This window comes from Toxotes jaculatrix, chromosome 7 (assembly GCF_017976425.1).
Source record: "Toxotes jaculatrix isolate fToxJac2 chromosome 7, fToxJac2.pri, whole genome shotgun sequence".
Lineage (NCBI taxonomy): Eukaryota > Metazoa > Chordata > Actinopteri > Toxotidae > Toxotes > Toxotes jaculatrix.
Genome location: NC_054400.1, coordinates 14,899,031 through 14,919,079, shown reverse-complemented (window position 1 = coordinate 14,919,079; position 20,049 = coordinate 14,899,031). Strand labels below are relative to the sequence as shown.

The 20,049-nt window shown below is 41.7% G+C and overlaps 2 protein-coding genes across 7 annotated transcripts; both read right to left on the bottom strand.

Moving 5' to 3' along the window:
• Positions 1-3,659: 3,659 nt before the first annotated feature.
• LOC121185184 (acyl-CoA dehydrogenase family member 11-like) lies at positions 3,660-9,027 on the bottom strand. Of its 3 annotated transcripts, XM_041043224.1 has the most exons (16): positions 8,633-8,966; positions 8,044-8,339; positions 7,831-7,905; positions 7,682-7,719; positions 7,442-7,541; positions 6,988-7,105; positions 6,603-6,745; positions 6,343-6,495; positions 5,505-5,599; positions 5,301-5,400; positions 5,067-5,207; positions 4,880-4,972; positions 4,693-4,800; positions 4,421-4,592; positions 4,158-4,224; positions 3,660-4,067 (listed from the first exon to the last, which is right to left on the bottom strand). In XM_041043224.1, exons 2-16 carry the CDS (start codon positions 8,320-8,322, stop codon positions 3,953-3,955), a joined length of 1,797 nt encoding a protein of 598 aa, XP_040899158.1. In that variant the 5' UTR covers positions 8,323-8,339; positions 8,633-8,966; the 3' UTR covers positions 3,660-3,952. The 3 variants fall into 3 exon arrangements, with proteins under 3 accessions (XP_040899158.1, XP_040899157.1, XP_040899156.1); XM_041043223.1 differs by lacking the exon at positions 8,633-8,966 and adding an exon at positions 8,995-9,027 and having other exon boundaries at positions 7,682-7,905; XM_041043222.1 differs by having other exon boundaries at positions 7,682-7,905; positions 8,633-8,964.
• A 363-nt stretch (positions 9,028-9,390) lies between these two features.
• morc2 (MORC family CW-type zinc finger 2) lies at positions 9,391-19,933 on the bottom strand. Of its 4 annotated transcripts, none has more exons than XM_041042949.1 (28): positions 19,793-19,933; positions 19,117-19,271; positions 18,522-18,575; positions 18,375-18,409; positions 18,207-18,275; positions 17,995-18,085; positions 17,786-17,894; positions 17,196-17,355; positions 16,833-16,944; positions 16,555-16,680; positions 16,394-16,473; positions 16,235-16,317; positions 15,943-16,028; positions 15,468-15,608; positions 15,233-15,387; positions 14,512-14,640; positions 14,304-14,409; positions 13,873-14,005; positions 13,690-13,773; positions 13,228-13,479; positions 12,849-13,082; positions 11,906-12,025; positions 11,510-11,567; positions 11,271-11,409; positions 11,006-11,173; positions 10,824-10,917; positions 10,517-10,705; positions 9,391-10,404 (listed from the first exon to the last, which is right to left on the bottom strand). In XM_041042949.1, exons 2-28 carry the CDS (start codon positions 19,182-19,184, stop codon positions 10,336-10,338), a joined length of 3,144 nt encoding a protein of 1,047 aa, XP_040898883.1. In that variant the 5' UTR covers positions 19,185-19,271; positions 19,793-19,933; the 3' UTR covers positions 9,391-10,335. The 4 variants fall into 4 exon arrangements, with proteins under 4 accessions (XP_040898883.1, XP_040898884.1, XP_040898885.1 ...); XM_041042950.1 differs by having other exon boundaries at positions 19,797-19,933; XM_041042951.1 differs by having other exon boundaries at positions 19,806-19,933.
• Positions 19,934-20,049: the final 116 nt, after the last annotated feature.

Here is a 20,049-nt window from a genome sequence, read left to right as displayed (position 1 = left end):
ACTGAAGTCTGACTGATGCTGGTTTCAGGGTACTCTGGCCTGGTGGTGTTTTCTTCTTGTGCAGTCAGCATGTATGATTGTGCAGGATCAAGTGATGATGCATCATCAAGTGATGATGATGCATTATCATCATCAAGTGATGCACAAACTGAGTGTACTGAAGTCTGACTGATGCTGGTTTCAGGGTACTCTGGCCTGGTGGTGTTTTCTTCTTGTGCAGTCAGCATGTATGATTGTGCAGGATCAAGTGATGATGCATCATCAAGTGATGATGATGCATCTTCAAGTGATGATAATGCATCATCAAGTGATGATGATGCATCTTCAAGTGATGATAATGCATCATCATCAAGTGATGATGATGCATCTTCAAGTGATGATAATGCATCATCATCAAGTGATGATAATGCATTATCATCAGGTGATGCACAAACTGAGTGTACTGAAGTCTGACTGCAGCTGGCTTCGGGGTACTCTGGCTTGGTGGTGTTTTTCTCTGGTGTAGTCAGCATGTCTTTGATTAGGTTTGTGATGTCAGTTAGTGCACCAGACACTTCCTCACCACATTTTGATCTTACTGATGTCTCCCATTCCATCCAGAGAAACACCAGCTTCAGAAACTTTGTCACTTCATCCTCTGTCATGGCATACATAACTTGAGGAGAAAGGTGTCGCTCAGTGACATCCTCCTTCCTCACGTGCGTTGAGATGACAGAGTCTGAGAGATAACTGTATGGTGGAACCAGGGGCATCTGATATGTCTCTGTAACCACTATATGATCAAAGATGTCCTTGATGAGTCTCAGTGAACACAGTCTGAGCTCATAAATTGCTTTGCTCCGTTCCGCAGTTTTCACTTTATGTTTATCATAGAATTCCAGTTTGAGCAGGTTGTCAAACAAGTCATCCAACTCAGATGTGATGATGTCACAAGTAATCCTGCTCCCTAGTTCTTTCTCAGTGATGATCGATGTACTTGTTGTTGGAGTGGCAATCTCTGGTGTACATACAGGTGACCCTGAATCCTGCTTCAGACTCACCAGGAACTCTGATTCTTTTCTAGAAAACGCATCATTCAGCTTTGCCAGCATTTTGTCAAAATGCTCTTGGACAAACCTGATAAAGCGTTCTTTTTTTCCAGCAATGGTGTGGCTTGTGGATTTTGCAAATAGAAAGTCATACACCCAGTTAGTTATGACCTGCATATTCTTACAAGGTGTTGAGACATTTTTCCCACTGCCAGAGGACAAATGATGTAACTCATTCTGAATGTTGGATGCGATATACAATGCAGTATCATAGGCATCTTGTTCAGTGAGGGAAGATGGGAAATGTAGGTGGGTAGTTCCACCCTCCTCTGCCATGTCTGTCCCACGGTTCCATTTCGTGAGAATTTTAGCCACAGCTTCAGTGAGAACAGAGTTTGGGTTTGTTTTTGTGGCAGACTCCATACTGGTTGAGTCCCAGCGTATTCTCAGACAATGGAAGCTGAAACTACGAAAACATCTGTGCAGATATTTGAAAGCCTCAGTCACCATTTCACCGAGGTTTGATAGAGGCACGGAGTCGCTCACAAAACATGCAGGGTCTGGTGGTAAATCCTGCGTTCTAGAGACTAGATCTACAAGAAAGTTCACTTTGTGTAACACTTCAAACCCAATATGTTTTGCCAGCACTTCAGGCCTCTCACATTTTTCATGTGGGATGTGAAGAGCATCAGCAAAACTCACAGCGAGGGAGTCTGCCAGACGTGACTTCTTCAATGCCCTTTTAATATCCTTTTTAGAAACTCTGACAAAACCTTCTTTAGATGATGCCATGAGTTTTGTCAGTAAACACAAACAACAGTTTTGCACCAAACCAGTCACCATTTCTACCACAACAGCTAGTGAGTGCCCGTGTTGTAACCCTATAGCTAGTATGCGGCGGTCATTTTCATCAAATTGCTGAATGTATTTTTTAACAAGAGGCCGAAGATCCTTTAGTGTGATCTTCGGCCTGGTAAGTGGGAAATCAGCTTGTGCCAGGTTTGACATTGTGGCCTTGATTGTGGTTTTGAGTGTCAAGCCTTCTAGTTTGCTTTTCTTCGGTCTTTATGCCTCTCTTTGAGTAGCTAAATGCATGTTTTACGTCACTTTGGATGTGACGTCACTTTGGATAAATGCATCACAAGGAAGGGACATCAAAGCCATAATCAAAGACACACACGTGCACATTGTACACATGCGCGCGCACTGGCGCGCTGCAAGTTTTGGACAGATTAGATCAAACGTGACAGCCAATGCTGTCAACATCAACGAGACTCACTGAAACACATCTTTTATTCACGTCCGGAGCTTAATGAAAGTCCGCAGTCGGCGCGCTCATGACGCTCAGGAATTACAATGAACTGACAGTCCTCGTGAGGATCAGGTGGTATCACACATTAGACCTCAGAGTGGCAGTAAAGCTTTGTTATCATGCCAGTGGACATTAAGGCTCAGGTACGGAAGCTGGGTGGTAAGGTACAGGCACTAAGATAGGTGGCTGGAAAATTTTACTCTTAAAAAAAAAAAAAAAAACATTTGGTCCCAGTATAAACAGAGTAAAACTTACTGCAGAGTTATTTTTCAGTTCTTTCTACTTTCTGCTTTAGTGTTTATATTTAACTCTACATGATGATAATTTATTATATGTTGCATTTTCCTCAATATAGACTCAGATTTCCCACAATATGGAGTTTTATTTTTTCCACTAAAGAACCTACTTTACAGCGTTTTTAAATCACAGCAATCAGCATGGGACAACAAACTTGAATCATCACAACTTTATACTTTTGTAGTTTCAAATAATATATAACACGCACTACCGGTATGTGCAGTATTAATGGCCAACTGTATATTATATTTGTATTCTGACATCCTCAACCTCCACTATCAGGTATGCACGTTTTTTTGTTGAAAAAAAGAGCACAGGTGCTTATTTATTTATTTATTTTATTTTACGGTAATTTATTTTTCTTTCTTTATTCTTAGTTCGTTCCTTATTCTAGTTTATTGTAACTTATTGTAACTTATTGTGTTTTTCTTTGCCTTTAACTTCTGTGATCTTCCGAGCCGGTGCAACGAAATCTCGTTCATTATACGTACTTGGGACCAGAAGTAAATGACAATAAAGTTCTCTGAATCTGAGCGGTCAAAGTCAGTCTCCCTTTGTCTTTTGGATCCCCTGACTGGTGCCACAATCACTGTCAGGATGAATGAGTTTTAGCATTTGCTCCGCTCTCTGTCCTCGCTGCTGCTCGTCTGTCAGCCCGTCTGCCCGCTCTCCATCCATCACTCTCCATCATCCTCGGCCCTCATCCCGCTTCTATCAGAGACTGAAGATACACACTTCTCGTCGTAATGTAGTTTGTGAAGTTTCCTGATGACCAGTGGCGGTTTTTGACTCTGAACTGGGCAGCCGCCCGGGGCGCCCGCGCACACACACACGCACAGGCCCTTACTATATCTGTTCTGAGAGGAGAGTTTCTCGAATGGATGTGACAAAGGCAATGGAAGGCCCCGTGTCTGGGAAAGTGCCTCTCTGAAAGTCTTGCTGATGCTTTTCACCTCCCACATGCAAAATGCAAACTTATCACCGCTCTCAAAAATATTTTTACACTGAAAAAATCATGTATCCACAGTTCAAAATTTATTGCAGACAAAAATGGAAATATTTTATATACATAAGGAACTATCAAACATACTAAATCATATAATTGCTTTACATAAACATACGCAGCAGTAGAAACTTGATTTTTTAGCTCAATTGCTGTGCTTACTAGTAAGTGGATTTTCATTTTTGATTTTCATGAAAGAATGGTCTCAGTCATCTACAAAAAAAAATGTGGGATACAGTGATAAGTTCTGAATTAAAGTGAGGCACAGAAACAGCAGATCAGGTTGCAAATCTATCTGTTTCCAATGAATGTTCAGCCTTGGGTTGGCTGGTCGTACACCAGAGCAGCATCAAGTGGCGGAGTGCTGGGATCATAGCAGCCTCTCGCCTGTTTAGTGACCACAGGACACAAATCCTGTTCACACCACCTGATGAAAGAAAAATAAAAACATATGACGAATAAATGCAAAATCTGCTCTGATTTGTTTTTACCACCTAAGATCCTTTTTGTTTTATACCTGAGAGCTGCATAGGTGTCAGATGGAGAGGCTCCTTTCCAACAAGCGTGGTCAATGAGAAGGGCACCTGTTGATATACAGATGGTTGACCCAGAGAATTAGGTGTATGTAGTAAAATGTGATTTTGTGTAAGGCTGACACTAACAACTGATTTCATTGATTATTTTCTAAATAAACTGACAGTGTGTTAACCAATCAACTTCTCGATTTATCAACTAATTGCTATAGTTGTAATATTATGAGTGTGTTTGTTTGGTACCTACCAGTGTAGATGCGAGCCAGGCTGTATCCCAGGTCTCTGGCTGCCAATTCCAGGTAGCTGGGTGCTCTAGTAGCTGCTGCTTGCACAAAATTCTGCAGCTCAGAGATAGCATTGTCTACTGCCTTCACTGCTGGAGCCAAAGAGGAAACACTTGACGCACCTGCGAGCAGGGACTAAAAGAAGAGGAAAACAAGCACACATCACATTCCTGTTCAGCTCTGTCATGAATAACTTACTGTACTTGTCTGACTGGATCACTCTCTGACCCCATACCTTAGCATGGGTGAAGTAAGCGTGAAGGACCATTCCTGAGCTACGAGCCACACAGCGCAGCACATCCAGAGACAGAACGTTTGTTGTACCTTCCCAAATACTCAACACCTGAGAGAGAAAAAGACATGTGAGCTTGGAAATTACAAAAGGAGTAAAATATTACTGATATTCTTGGTGTTGGCATCACCTGTGCATCACGAAGCAGTACAGGCAACCCGGTATCCTCGATGTAGCCCTGTCCACCAAAGCTTTCCAGACCCTCCGACACCACAGCCACTGCCTGGGACAAAACCAAACAGGGACGGTTAGTGTTGCTTTCAGGAATATGAAGTGACAGTTTACTGTCACAAAATGTACTTGTGCAAGCCGTGCACCTGCTTCCCAGTGTACAGTTTGACCACAGGAGTGAGCAGACGTAGGAGCTGTGTATCGAGCTCGGTCGCCATGCTGCTTTCCTCTCGGCCCAACAGACGACACACATCCATCACCAGAAGGAACGCTCCACGAGTCTCCACCTGTCCGTGTTAGAAGCAAGTGTGGGTGAGGCATGATGGGAAACACTGTTTAGACTTTGTGTAGTTCATGTAGTTCTCCCCCTGCCAGCTCACCTCCATCCTAGCAAGAGTCTGCATGTGCAGTGGGTGGTCTTTAAGAAGCTTTCCAAAGGCAGTGCGGCGAGTGGCATAGTCACGAGCTAACTGTACTACCCTGTGAACACACACAAGCACACGTTATCATTAATCAGCTTATTTATACAATATTTTTTAGAAATTAATGCAGGATCCAGTGCGGTAGTATGAGTAGTATCCTGCCTTCTCATTGCAGCTGCTGCAGAGATGCTGTTGTGGATCCTGGTTATAGTCAGCATGTTAGCTATGGAGGCCACACCTCTCCCTTCCTGTGAGAGCTGTTAACATAAAGAGGGAAAAAAAGATTTCAAGAATATTTGCACAGCATGAGGTAAGAGAAGCTCGTCACAGTGACTCCACTGCAGCCACTGGGTGGCAACTGGTGTCTTAGGGTTTCTCAGTATAAACAATAGCTGTGTCCATCTCTTTTACAATCTCTGTTACACACTAATTCAAAGAAACATAGCGTTAGTATGCAGTATGTTCACACTGGAAAAGTGACAACACAAATTCTACTCAAACCAGACAATGTGCATACTAAATATGGTTTATTTGTGAGTGTGTTGTTGATGCAGAAAAAAGTAAATAAACTGCGGGTGGTTGTGACACAGCTCCGGAAGGATCTAGGAAAAAACACAAACTAAGCATTCAATCATAGGAAAAACATTTTTTGTTCCGTATTTGTGAATAAAAAGTTGCATATTGTATAACTTGCATAATGTTTTGGTTTGCTGGTCTGTTTGGCTCCATATAAAGCCATCTGTTGGTCTTGGTCTACTTCTGGCCTTCTAGCAGTAAATAGCTCTTTGTTGTGGGAGACTGGCAACAAGGTCACTGTGAATTTTCCACTTGGCACAATAACACCAGAAAGGTTAAGCTTACTCCCACTGCACAAAGTTTCAGTATAAGCACAGCGAGCTGGGCCTGACCCAGTGTGGCTTCGCTGTAACACAGGCATTGATTGGCTCTCTGTAAGAAAGAAAGGGAATCCATTGTTAAATGTTACTGATGTTTAACTGACCCTGTGTGCAGGCAGGCCATCCAGCAGTAACTCAGCAGTCGGCATCTGTCGTGTGCCCAGCTTGTCCTTCAGTCTCTGAACCTCTATACCCCTCAGGCGGCCACCCTCATCTCGACTCACCTCTGCATAGAACAAAGACAAACCCCTGCTGCCCTGTGGAACAGAGACAAGAGCACATACAGGGCAGTGGAATCTCTTTATATGTGATTCAAGGACCAACTGATGATAAAGGGTAGCAGATATTAAGCAGTGAGTTGTACCGGTGTGGTTGTGCCCATTGTGTCCTGCACTCTGGCCAGTGTGAGAGTCATGTCTGCGTCTGTAGCAGAGGTAAACCACTTGAGGCCGTGAAGTTTGTATGAACCATCTGATTGGGGAACAGCCACCGTCTCTGTGCCGCTGGCTAAGGACATGCAAAACAATGAGAGGAGTTACATTTTGCATAACAAAGCCAAAAAGCCAAACATTTCCTGCACAGGTAACTCATTTAACACCGAAGTGTCAACTGGAACGTAAGTGGACTAATATAACGCACTGTCATGAGCTATGAGCCCCTTCAAATATGGAAAGCAGCCACCGCTGTAAGAAGCTTCTAATCTGTAGGATGAAGCTGATACTGGTTCTACTGTGAGAGTAACCACTGACCCACATCAGATCCTCCCTGTCTTTCTGTCATCCACTGTCCAGATGTCCAGAAACGCTCAGGCTGACGAGTGGTCAAACGACTGTAGGCTTCATCTACTGGCCATGAAACACCTACGGACTTCACATACACAGCAGTACAATCACTCACTACTATACTAACAAAATTTAAAAAGAAACCAATCAGGTTAAAATAAGAATACATTTACATGTATTGCAATCCAATTCTGGCTTGGTTTTTGGATACAGCTACTAAAAATGATCTTTCACTTTCTTCTACTGCACTGTTGCCATGTTACTGTCTTTGTCATTACTTAAGTACACATAAACACAGCTGCTGTTGAAGTGCACATGATTTAATGATAAAAGTTTTGTTTGCCACCAAAATAAGGATGGTGTTGGTTTAAGACACACAGCTCCAACTATGTTAGTCAGGTGATTTGTTTTTCTGACACACCTGGATGACTTTAGCAGCTCCATCAGTCATGGCAAGTGGACAGGTGTAGAGACCAGAGGAGGGAGAGAAGATGTACAACTTGCTCATTTGGTACACACGACTGGAACACACACACAGAAAGACCCACAATTTCTTTCAGTTTGTCATTTGGAACAAAGTATCGTAATATAAACTGAAAACACTGTTTGAAATGAAATTAACTGACACAAACTGAAAAAGGAAGCGTAACAGTCTCCTAACCTCCACTCTCCAAATGATCTCTCATAACCAATGGCAACCAGTCCTTCCTGCGCCGACAAGTCCTTCATGCGTTTCCAGGCCTGGGAGGTCAGTATGTGGTCCACTCTGTTACCCCACGGATCAAAGTGTACCAACCGTGGCGGGGAAACCTCACACTCTCTGCCCCACCCGTCTATCTCATTCGCCACGCGCTCTCCAAATGCACACAAGTCAGAGAGAGCTGCCTGTGAAGTATATTTATATACATTTATATAAATTACAACATAGATTCTATGAAGCTGTTTTGTCAAGAAGACAGCTGTTGGAAATCACAATAAGATTAACCCTGGAATAAAACCAGCTGAAGGCACAGCTGTGCTCACCTCCTGGGGCAGGTGTCTGCTCAGGTATCCTCTGAGCAAGGCATCCTCTAGAAATGGGTTCCTCAGGACAGGCCTTTCCTGAAAGAAAGATCCTATCCTGGCTCTGGAAAACGGCAGGTGGCTCGCTGCCTCCCAGAGGTGCTCTTCATCAGATCTCCTTGTGCCTGGTTCAGCTACACTGGCTGATCTGATGTGGACGAGCGGCCGAGCAACAACACACCACACCCTGCGGCAGCTTCCCGGTACACGGCGGCTCAGTAAGGCTGTGTGCACTGACATGGCTTGAAACCTGCAGCCTGAAACAATGTTATTGTTAAATGTCTTTGACAGCATTTACATTTATTCATATTTATTATATATATTATGCAAGTATTAGGCAACATCATGTTATATTTTCTTGATAAATTAGTTTAACATAGCAGCTAACTACTGCAGTCTGCAACTTAAACCACAGAAACAAAAGAAAGCAAGGAAAATAAAACAAATAATTACCTGATACCTACACGAACTAAATTAAAGAATATAGTGTGTGGCTAGTTAAGAAGAGTTTTTTTTTTTGTTATGTTACATGAAATCCAGTGTAACTTGCCTGGCTAACATCCAGACTCTTGATCACAGAACTGGGTCAAAGTTCATTGGATTCCGCTCTCCTTTTTGTGCATGCTAGTTTCCTATTTGGATCAGTAATCTAATTTTATGTTATATTATCAGGGTCTAATGATTAATACAGATAACAATCTAACAATTAGCCTTGCTCTACTTAATTATACGCCGTGTTTTATTCACCCTGCAACAACCACAAGAGCTAACAAGCTAACAGTAAACTGCGAAGCTTTTCTATGTCCGCCTTATAGGCAATGACTTTTTGCAAGTTCACACTGATAAATCCTGAATCATCTGCAAGTGCAACTTAAAGTTTTGTGGATGTAACAGAAATTCTGGCAGTCTTACCTAGCGTTAGCCCAGCAGACTGTTTACATCCGCCACGGCTGCAAACTGTCGCCTTCAAAATAAAAGTCCTGTTAATTGTTAAATAATTCACCATAATAATATAAAAACACTTGTCTCGCTTAAAACGGTTTTTGCTTAGTTTGGAGATATGTGAATTTCTTCCTTAACCCCAACACAGTTAGGGTGAATGGAAATTCAGCTATGGTGCTCACAGCAATGATAATCAAAAACCTTGATTTATTTTTTGGAGGAAATATGCTCTGAGCACCACAAACAAAATTCCATTCACCTTTATTTTACCGGGGAAGAAATCTCAAAAGAAAGAAAATGAGTTAAGATTCTAACCATATTCTGTAAATACAGACATATCAAAATAAACATACCATGCATCAAAGGTGCTGGCGAACCGGTTTTATTGTTTTAAGTAAAGATTTGTCAAAAATACAGAATCATTTGTTCCAATCAGAACAAAAAGACGGAAAGCATGCACCCTTTAATAAAACATTTCTATGACATGTTAAAAATCTGTTCAAAAGGAAGGACACAGGCACTGATTAATTATGAACACACAACTTTTGCATTGAACTGAGATTTTTTTTTCTTCCAAAAATAAACACCAAACAGTCATAGCTTAAATGCAGGAGGGATTTCAGGAAATACTCATACTGATAAAACCCAGTAAGTAGTTCTTGTTTGTGGGTGTGGTACATCACCCAACCATAAAATATTTGCCTGGTGGACCAGGGTGAAGGAAGGTAATGGGCAACACTAATGTGTTTTAGTGTACAAAAATAAAAGTTAATGCTTAATAAAGGTTGCAGTGCAGAGCACCGACCAGTCAAGCCTAAATCTTGAGTCACTACCAATTCTCACCTGATGATGGACCATGAAATAATGAACAAATGTAGTCTGCAGTTTGTAACAGCGTTAGCTGACTAAATGAATGGAGCAACAATTCTACACAAATCATTCTGATCAGGATAGGATGGCTTAGACATAGCTTAACATATATAAGCAAGTATATAAAAAGGACTAAAAAGAAAACCACAGGCCAGAAGGCTGCCCAACAACGTAGAAACACCAAAGAACCTGCCCAAACTCAAAAAGCATGCTGGTGCAGCCTAAACACTGGAAAGCCCAAAACCAAACATCAAACTTATGACAATCTGATTTAACATGTGAAAGGATCAACAATGAAAATAACCCTAAATATTCACAGCCAACTCTGCACATAAGAACGAGTCCTCGGGGAGCTGTCGGCAAGTAATGGCTGGAATGAAAACTGCCAGTCTGTTTATGTGCATGTCCTCTTCTCTTCTATATGTCTCTTTTCTTTCTTCTTTAATCACCCTTGGTAAGGAGGTCTTCTATGTAGGCATCAAGCTCATCATCTGTGTTTATGTCAATATCCTAAAAGTGTAAAATAAATAAATAAATAAAAAATAAACAAAACACAAAAAGATGTTATATTTCTTGGGTCGTCAATAATGTACAGCACAGATTAAGTAGTAAGCAGTCTTACCTCTTGTACTTTCTGTAGAAGAGCTACAATGTTTGTTCGTAGTTTCTGTAGTTTCTCGTCTGCCTCCTTCAGTTTGATCTCAGTGTTGTTGTTCTTCTCTTCCACAGCTTTGGCTCTGGCATCAGCTCTGCTCTGATATGAGTTGCACAATGACTGCAGACCAGATTCGTACTGCTGGAAATATTCTTTCTAAATGGAGAGGGGAAAAAACACATTAATACACCAACAATTAATACTCTTTATTTTTTTTATTTTAATTCATTCTAACCCAAAGATCAATTTATCAATCATGTACTATCTATCTCACCAAAGGAAAGGCCACCAACTCCTCAGCCGCCATGCTGTTAACATCGTCCTTTGGAATCCGAAATGCAGGAGGGAAGAAGTAACGTAGCATTGTCCTGGAAACGTAAACGCCACAGTGAACACAACAAAGTGCCATGAGATTTCAATGAAGTGTAACTTCATTCAATGACGTAACCAGCTCACCTCAACATGGTGACCAGACTTTCAGTCACCTCTCGACTGGTTCCTGGCTGAGTAGTGTCTGGCTCCATGGGTGCCGGCCCCCTCTCAGTCTCCTGTTGGGTGTCAGGTGTCTGAGAGATTGGAGATGGCGGCCGCATCAACCGGACTTCATCGCTACCCTTAAAGACCCTTTTCAGACACACAGACACATATGTATAGGATGTTAATTATCTGACACGTTAACAAAACGTGCCCTGAAAGCAGAGAGACATACACACTATCTCACCATCGGTCTTTGGGGGTGGATCGAGGTACATAGTCAAACTTCACTTTCCAGCGAACACTCTGTTTATTTGCCTCCACAGCAATGACTTTGCCTGTGTACCACTCTTTATTGACACGTACTTCAACCAGAAGACCCTTATCTGTAGAAAAAAAAAATACATGAGTGGAAATTCCTCCTATCAGAGCTTTTTTCCCGGTTACAGGTGTGACACGTCAGTGTGGAGCAGTCCATCATCTCACCTTTCTGAGCGTTTTTAGTGTCGTTCTCTGGTTCTTGCTGTGAAGCCTTCTCAGGTGCCTGCAAACAAAACTATCATTACCATCACAGCAGCCAGAGAAACAAGGTTAATGAAAAGACGGAGGGAGATTAAAAGAAATGATTTGTATCTGTTAATAAAAGAAGTGAAAGCCCCAGTGTGACATCAGTTGTTGGTTGAGAATGGCATGCTTTTCTGCAGAGCTGTTAGAGAAGAAATATGGTTTCAAGAGAATATTGTTAGGAGAGAGAATGATGAGTCTGAAACAACACCCAGATCGGCGGAAGGATTAAATCGCCACGACTGTTAGCAGCTATGAGAGCGGATGCAGCCTAGCTTTATTTAGGTGTAGCAGAGAAGAGGGACTGAGTCAAGCTACCTTGGCTTTAGCCCCATGCTGTTGTGTGGAAATGGATTTAGGGACAGAGGTTGGTGTGGCTGGTGTCTGCCGTGTAGGAGTAGACACCCCTTTCCTCTCAGCCTGGGAGTGTGTTTTAACCTGCAAGGTCAACAGCAGATGGGCTCTGATTGGAGGTTCAGTGACTGACTCAGGCACCCCGGAATGCCTCTACTTCCTCCTTTTCTTCACTTTAGGAGCCTGAAATTGATTTCAGCCTCATCATCTTGCCAGCCATCCAGACTGACAAACACATGCTGATAATTAAGGAGTGCTCACTGCAGTTTAGTTTTGCTCACAGAAAGACAGTGTCCAATCAGAAAATATCTTTTAATGCCACAAATGACGAGATGCTTTGTCTCCATACAGATGTCCTGTAAGGATGAACACCACTGAATCTATACTCTGATGAGCAACATGGTAGATAAGTAAAATTTTGTAATATTATGATGCAAGTGTTTTTCCACACAGAAATAAAGACTAAATATGACAACACTTTAAATCCAAAGGATAGTTTGTTTTGCTTTTTTTTTTTACAAACGTAGAGTGGCATGTGTTTTATTACTACACTTCAGTCACTGTTATTTGACTATTGGAATCCTTGATCAGCCAATAGGTTAAATGAATGAACGTGTTGCAGCAAAAAAACAGCTGCCTTAGATTTGTTCACTTCTGTCTCCTCATTCACTTTCCTCCATTCATTTATTCACTTCATGGATTTCATCTCTCACGTGACACAAGCAGCAGTGAATGTGGCAAGGCAAAAAGCAGCTAACAAAAAAAAAAGAGACTGCAGCACACACTTTCACAGCACAGTCCTCACAGCTCACTGCACAGTGCACCACACACACAGGCTGATCCACAAGACTGAGGCATACACTTGAATGGTTTGGGCAGTGTTGCTAATATTCTGTTGTGTATTTACCTCGTCCAGCTTGCCACGTTTGAGAGGTGGGGCCTTCTCTACCACTTTCCCACAGTTACTAGCGGCTGCCGCCATCTTGGATTTCTTTGATTGTGGCTCTTCCTCCTCACTCTCCTCCTCCTCCTCCTCCTCTTCCTCCTCCTCCTCCTCCTCCTCCTCACTGTCTTCTAGCTCTATAACTCTCTTGCGTTGTCCAGCAGCTGCTGCTTTGGCAGATGATGCTTTGGCAGACGTCTGTGGAAGGAGACAGTTTTCACTTTTTCTTTTTTTTTGCGTTTTAACTGGACATGAAGGCAAATTAATAACGTTCTCCAACAAAACCATATACCTCACTCATACTGTGGTATTAGAGGGGTACTTCCTAAAACCTGTAACTTACCCGTGAGCTGCGGCTGGGTGGAGGTGTTTTGGCAGAAGCTTTGGGTGTGGTCTTTGTTGCGGGTGGAGGAGGCTTTGCTGCAGCTCTAGATCTGGATGGTTCAACTTTTGGTGACGATGCAGGAGCAGCAGCTGCCCGCGTAGTGCGCTGAGAAGCAGAACGAGATGGAGGGGCACTTGGCGCATTTTTGAGGTGAGCTGGGAGTGGTGGAGAGCGGGGCCGGGTTACAGACCTCTCAGAAGATCTTGTTGCCTGCAACAACGACAAAGGGAAAAAAGTACACGTGTCAGTAATAAGTAATGTTCATTTGTGCTGTCTATACACGATCAATGTCCCCCTGGCTAAAACTGAAGAAATTTACTTAAAACTGGACCTGAAATCAGTGTTTTAAGAAGACAGGAGCATTTAAAATTTGACTTAGAATTTATACACTACACGTAGCACAGTAGGTAGAGTTTGTACCTGAGAGGAGCTCTCCGTTGGTTTCATGCTGACCTCCAGCGGTAGCTTCTTCACATCTGCTGCAGACTTAACGGTGCTGGTTTTCTGAAAGGAGGAAAATACAATGTTTATGTTCTGATGTACACAAAACAGAGAGCAACAAAAAGAGAGAGAGAGAGCGAGAGAAAGAGGGGGATGAGGTACCTGCAAAGCCTCTAGTTTCTCCTGCTGCTGTTTGATTTTCTCGGCCAGCTCTTTCCGTTTGTCTTCGGCTGTCAGCTTGTCTTTCTTCAGAACACCACATGGTAAATTCTGTTTCTGTTCAGGAGCATCACACCTGGAAACACAAAATACACAAACTACATATAGCTTGTAGGAATACTACATTGTGTGCAAAACAGCAATGTAGTGACAGCATTGGCATGCAGTACATACAGTACATGCAGTACATAATTTTCCTCTTTTCTTAATTTTCAACTGGTAACAGTAAGAATTTCTCTACAGGGATTAATAAAGTTTTTTCTGATTCTGATTCTGATCTGATTCTGATTACATGAATACAGGTAACATATGTTTTGCATAGCCTGACTTGTAAATTTAAAGACATATCCAAGTAAACAACATTCTGTGTGTACCTGTCCTGAGTGCTGTCAGGGTTCATGAGACACACCCAACTGTCTGGGTAGCGTTTGTCCACAGCATCCATCTGGAATGGTAGTGTTCTCCACTTTAAACATTTATCTGAAAACAGAAAGCAGAACCAGAGAGTTTGTGGCAATAAGTTATTAAGATACAGTACGACTAAGGGTGTGTGTTTTCTGTGTGTATGAATTTGTAACTAACCACACTGAATAGTAAGTGGTATCTCCATGGCCCGACGCCTCTTGTATCTTGGCTCTGATGATGGAGGTGCAGACCAGCTGGCAGACAGATATCCAAACTCATCCCAGAACTTCACTATGCCTTTCTGGGCTGCAAAGCACACACGGATATCATTATTAAAGTAAAAAATTAGCTGAAGTAAATATTATACTCAAGTAAGTGTTTAAAATGGGCATTTATGAAGCAAACACTGCAGCGGAGGAGTGAAAAGTAAGGCAGGGTCTGAACTTAACTCTTAAACTCTTTTTTCATGCTTCACAAAGCTATGTTCATCACTTTTCATATGCTCGCTGCAGTGCCAACGCCATTTGTGTAGTTGAAAGAGAAGCTGTCAGGAAGTGTGTGCACAAGTGATGCACGTTCAGGAAACAACAGGCTTTTTTGGTCTTCCAAGTATGGCCATTCAGAACAGGTAAAGTCCATTTTGCCTTCAGATGTGACTGGACAACATGTGGTTGAAGTAGGCCTTTAACCAACTCCTCTTCATTTTAAGAGGCTACACTTCTTAAAATGGAAGGTCCAAATCAGACACCAGCAGGAGCTCAGTGATTTGAATGCTTCCACAATGACCTCTGACAACTTGTCGATTAGTGACTAACCTGGTTGTAAGATTATTTCTGTTTGAACTGCACAGTTAAGGTGCTGCTAACGAAGGGAAATCTGACAAATCAGAGGAACTCACCAACGTTAGTGTCCTTCCAGTACTGAGCTAAATGTTCCCCCATGGATTTCAGTAAGTGTCGATACTCCTTAGCATCTGCAAAGTCCTGTTTGTTGTGGGTGGGCTCTAGAACTAAATATGGGACATCCACTACTCCAACCACACCTCCACAGGCCCTAAAACACACAAACAATGTAACTGTAAAAACATTTTCTTAGTCATTCAAACATTAATACTCTTCACTCGTTTTACTCACATGCCACCCTCCAGCTGTGGCCCTGTCTTCTCATACATCTTGATGAGACGAGAGCAGTTGTACACAAACATCCCGTCCAGGTCCCTCTGTTCAATGTTCACTCCAAATATAAAATTCAACTCCTTGGGCTCCTTTAATGCTCTGAGAAACAACAAAGAATAGGAGTCTGACAGGATACAGACAAAGCCCAGCAAAAAAAAAGTCCTTCAAAGTGTTCTGTTGGGCAACGTTTTCGCAGCATAAACTACTGTTGTCTCTACACGAAACAGAAGAAAATATAGTTGAGCTTTGTCATATCAATACATGCCAATTTATATAAACATTATATATCAGTATCAACTAATATACTACTACTAATTTTGATGTAAATTTCTTGAATTATCAGCATATGGGAGGTGAAACAAAAACAAAATTTGAATGGTTTGTAAATCTATATCTAAGAGAAATCAAAATTTAAAAAATTTGTTTATCATACTTCTGCTTGGCTTCGAGGATCCTCTTCTTCATGTCAGCATCGCGTCGAAGCATCATGGCTGAATCCTGAACCTTTCTCAGAATTGCCTAGAGGTAGAGAAGCAGAAGGGAGACAGTCTGTGCCTTTTCTGCTACCGTCTTTACACCATGTAACGATCTTTTAGATACCTGAGCATCAGGTGTACTTTCACGGTTGACTCTTTCAAATCACAATTTCCATTTTAAAGCTTGTTTATATGGACAAAACCACGTTTGCATTTGACAATTTAGCCAATATATCCTCTTAGACTTACCCTTGAATCTTTTGACAAGTCCTCTCCTAATCTGGCCTCTAAAGCCACGCGCTTACTATCCGCCTCTCTGGCTTTCTCCTCCGCTGAAATGACATAACACTGTCAAGTAAAATCAACTAAAACTAAAGCAAACCGTGAATAAAGGCACCACAGACTCACCAATCTTGGAGAGGTGATCTGCCTTCTTGACTTCTTGCTCTGCACGAGTTTTAAAACGAGTCGATGAGTATTTATAAACCCTGTCCACAAAACAAGAACGCCAAAGTTAGTCACTGGAATACAGAAATTATAGACACAGTGTAAGTGTGTTATTATATTACCTTGGTTTATAAAGACAGCAGGACAGTCTTTTAGTCCTGACTTTATGTCCCTGTATAAAAATCCTCATGCGTGGGTCTATGTACAAAACAGCAGCATATGCCCTGAACGACCTCCTCTCTGGCTTCCTGTGAGAGAGGGAGGAACACAACCAACAACATTCACAAATTTTCTGACCAATCAATTTCAATACAATCAACTTCAATTAAAGAACAAAAAATAATTCCTTTCAGCATGGTCCAACGTTCTGCAAATCACACAAAGTAATGGTGATACTCACACTCCTTCAAGAGGCGTCCCAGCCATCAGTATGTCCTGGTGGTCTGTCTCCACATCCAGCTCTGGCTCTCTGTTGTCCATCAGCTTCAGATTATAGATGATCACAAGAGTACCTTTTAACAACGCAACACAGAAGTCAGCATCACAATCATTATCAACCATGCCGTTCCCGAACACTGAAGTTTAAAGAAAAAAAGAACATTATTAAAAATGAAATGTATTGATACAACTGAAATAGTGGAATATGTTTTATATAAAAGTCAGCCAAACCTTTGGGAGTAGTGGCACTGACCTTATTATCATCTATGTGATGGACATCAGACAATTAATCTCTTTACACAAAGGCACAGATTAATGCACTTACCACTGCTGCTTTCTATTTTGTTGAACTGCTCCATCAGCTGCTGTTCATTTTTAAAAGGTGAGTATTTGAAGATCAGCTCCGTCTCTATGGCATACTTCTCTGGATCAGAGGTCAGCGGCTCCTTGGTCTTCAGATCCCAGGAGGGGAGGGGCACTATCACCTGAACAGAGACGATTAAAACTCTTCAGAACAAAAATGCTCAAATAAAACAGATTAAAACAGCCTTTAACAAGAATTGAAGACAAGAGAAACACAAGTCAAACACAGCTAAAACTCATAAAATGAAACAGCCTACTAACTGTAATTTTCTATAATATCCAGTTAATTTTTCCCCCAAAAAACAAAAAAATCCACATGTTCTGGAGACAGTTAAATGTGAACTGGTCATCGGTTTCTTGCAGAACTACACAGTTACACGCAAGATACATCACAAGATTATTGTGTAATTATGATACACAGCGATTAACTATGTAAAAAACTCATTTAGAGACATATCTAATTAGCAAACAATATTAAACTGATAATCATACTCAACCCCTGTAAAAATTACATCCAAAATGTCACAGCTCTATCAAACAACTGACTCTGACCTCGTCCAGTCCCTCTTCTTCATGGAAAGTCCTTGACAGGAAAAGGCAAGTCAGTGCATTGCCTTTTTTTGTAAATAAGATGAAGTCTTTGCCAATACGCATAGAGCCACTGTGAAAACAAACACACATTAATGACGTGTCATTAATCAAATACTCATGTACCAACTGCAAAATGTTATAATCACACAAGAACTGAGTGAAGGTCTTACGATTTCAGTCCATTTCCATACTGTCCGATCTGAGTGGACTCAGGTGACCGTTTGCTTGACTTTCCAAACTGAATCACATGGGTTGCCTCATCTAATAACAGAGGTGTTCAGTGTTACGTTTCTCACACAAAATAAATAAATTAGCAGAAAACCTCACAATTGACCACACAAAGCACCTTTAAACATGAACTAAACACTAAAGTCACACTCACTTGGGTCCATTCCAATACCATCATCCAGAAAACAGAGCATGTAGCCACCCCGCAACTCTGGCCTTTTTTCTGTCACAAAAGTAGGAAGGTGAAAGACAGATATTAGGAGCAATGAATAAATGTGTATGCTTCAGAGTATGAAACTGGGTGTGTTATCCTGACATGTACCTGTGTAGATGTCTATTCGTGTAGCATTAGCATCTCTGTGAAAGAAATACACAGACTGTTAGACTTTATATGTATGACAAGGAAGACATCTTGACATATAAGAGTGTTTCAACATCTGCAGGCTCTGTTGCAAATCATCATGAGTACCTCGAATTGTCGACAAGTTCCGCCAAAGCTCCAAATAAGAACTCGTGGGTTGTCCTGAAAACAGACCATTCATTTTTATTAATTCAATAAACTTCAAAATTTAAAGGGAGTTAACTTCATCTGTACTCCACATTAATATTGTGTGTTGGGTTATTATTCAGATATACAACCTGAAGTCTATTGAGAGACATATCAGAACAGTAACTTGTTCACTGAAAACTGCTCATTGTCACATCTTCTTAAAGGACAGACTACCCTCAGATATCTTCACCCTTAATTCATATGGCACCTTGGGCCTCTTCTTCTTCACCACATAGAGCTAGGCAGTATATCAACTTTTTAAGGTATATATATACAGTATAATACTGTATATACAGAAGGCAAATTAAAGAAAAAAAAAACAACAAAGTGTCTGAGTACGGTGCTGGGCCACCAGCCAGGTTCAGTACGCCAACAAATCTCTGGACTCTTGGGGTGTTGACCTGTTGTAACATTTCAGCCATGTGAAAATGGTATGGTGTATCAAGCTGGTGGTGTGTAATATTAGTTATCACTGTTCTGCACACATATTAATTCCAAACAGGCTGATACTTACGAATTTGTGTGCAGGTACTCAAAGGTAAGCTGAGCCCTGCTCAGGTTGCTGTAGCTGGAGTAGGCCATGGCCACTCACTATTGTTTCCTGTTTCCTTCCTGATCCCCTGTTTGTCTTCTTCCTGAAGAACCGAGCTCTAACCCAGAGCTTTCATCCTAAAAATGCAAGAAATCCATTACACGTCTTGTGCATGTAACTACGGTGCCTCCATTAGCTAACATTCTGGACATGATGGCACATCAGCTGATGAGGACGCTTTACAACAAGACACGGGGGCAAGTTAACAACTTATTAAAAGCCAGTCCCCACCCCGCCCCAGGCGAGGGGTACCACGTGGGAGGCCTGCTTGGAAACAACAAATTTTTACAGCTAAGAGCAAAGCGCGCCTGCAGACATGGTGTTAGCTACAAAGACATTAACGTTTATGAATGTATGCATAACACATTTTCTGGTCCAGCTAGATATGTGTGAAGTATGGCCCAGTCATGTTACTTAAGGAGGCATGACATAAACGTTTCAGACGTTATGCAGCAACCTTTAATAACGTTTAATATTAAGCTAAATGTTGCTAGCGGACATTAGCGTCTTCTACAGAGTGTTTCTGAGGTAAAGGCAGCTAGCTAGCTTTACACTGATTAAAATTGATATGACATTAGCCGTATCGAGTGATTTTTACCGACTTCTCGGACCGTTTTCATAAGACGGCGACTTTGTAGTGGCTTCGCGCTAGTGTAATAATCCGTCCAAGGAGGAATAGATAGTTCGTAACGTTACGTTTCCTTTTCCCTGGCATGAAACAGTGCGCCAGGCCGCGACGAATCCAACCACCCCTTCCTTTGGCCTGCTGAAATCCCGCCTCTAGTTTTTCACACTGAGCCAATAGGAAAGCACCATGTAAAGATTCCGAACGACGATTGGACGAGAAATCTTACC

Bases quoted from the DNA above. Each gene is read 5' to 3' on its own strand.
- LOC121185184 (XM_041043223.1), bottom strand. From the start codon at position 8,322: ATGTCAGTGCACACAGCCTTACTGAGCCGCCGTGTACCGGGAAGCTGC. The intron at 7,906-8,043 runs GTGAGCACAGCT...TATACTTCACAG, and splicing joins GCAGACACCTGCCCCAGGAG to GCAGCTCTCTCTGACTTGTG. The intron at 6,496-6,602 runs GTACAACTCACT...TCTGTTCCACAG, and splicing joins CAATGGGCACAACCACACCG to GGCAGCAGGGGTTTGTCTTT.
- morc2 (XM_041042949.1), bottom strand. From the start codon at position 19,184: ATGGCCTACTCCAGCTACAGCAACCTGAGCAGGGCTCAGCTTACCTTT. The intron at 18,276-18,374 runs GTACATGTCAGG...CTTTTGTGACAG, and splicing joins ACGAATAGACATCTACACAG to AAAAAAGGCCAGAGTTGCGG. The intron at 17,895-17,994 runs GTAAGACCTTCA...TTGTTTTCACAG, and splicing joins TATGGAAATGGACTGAAATC to TGGCTCTATGCGTATTGGCA.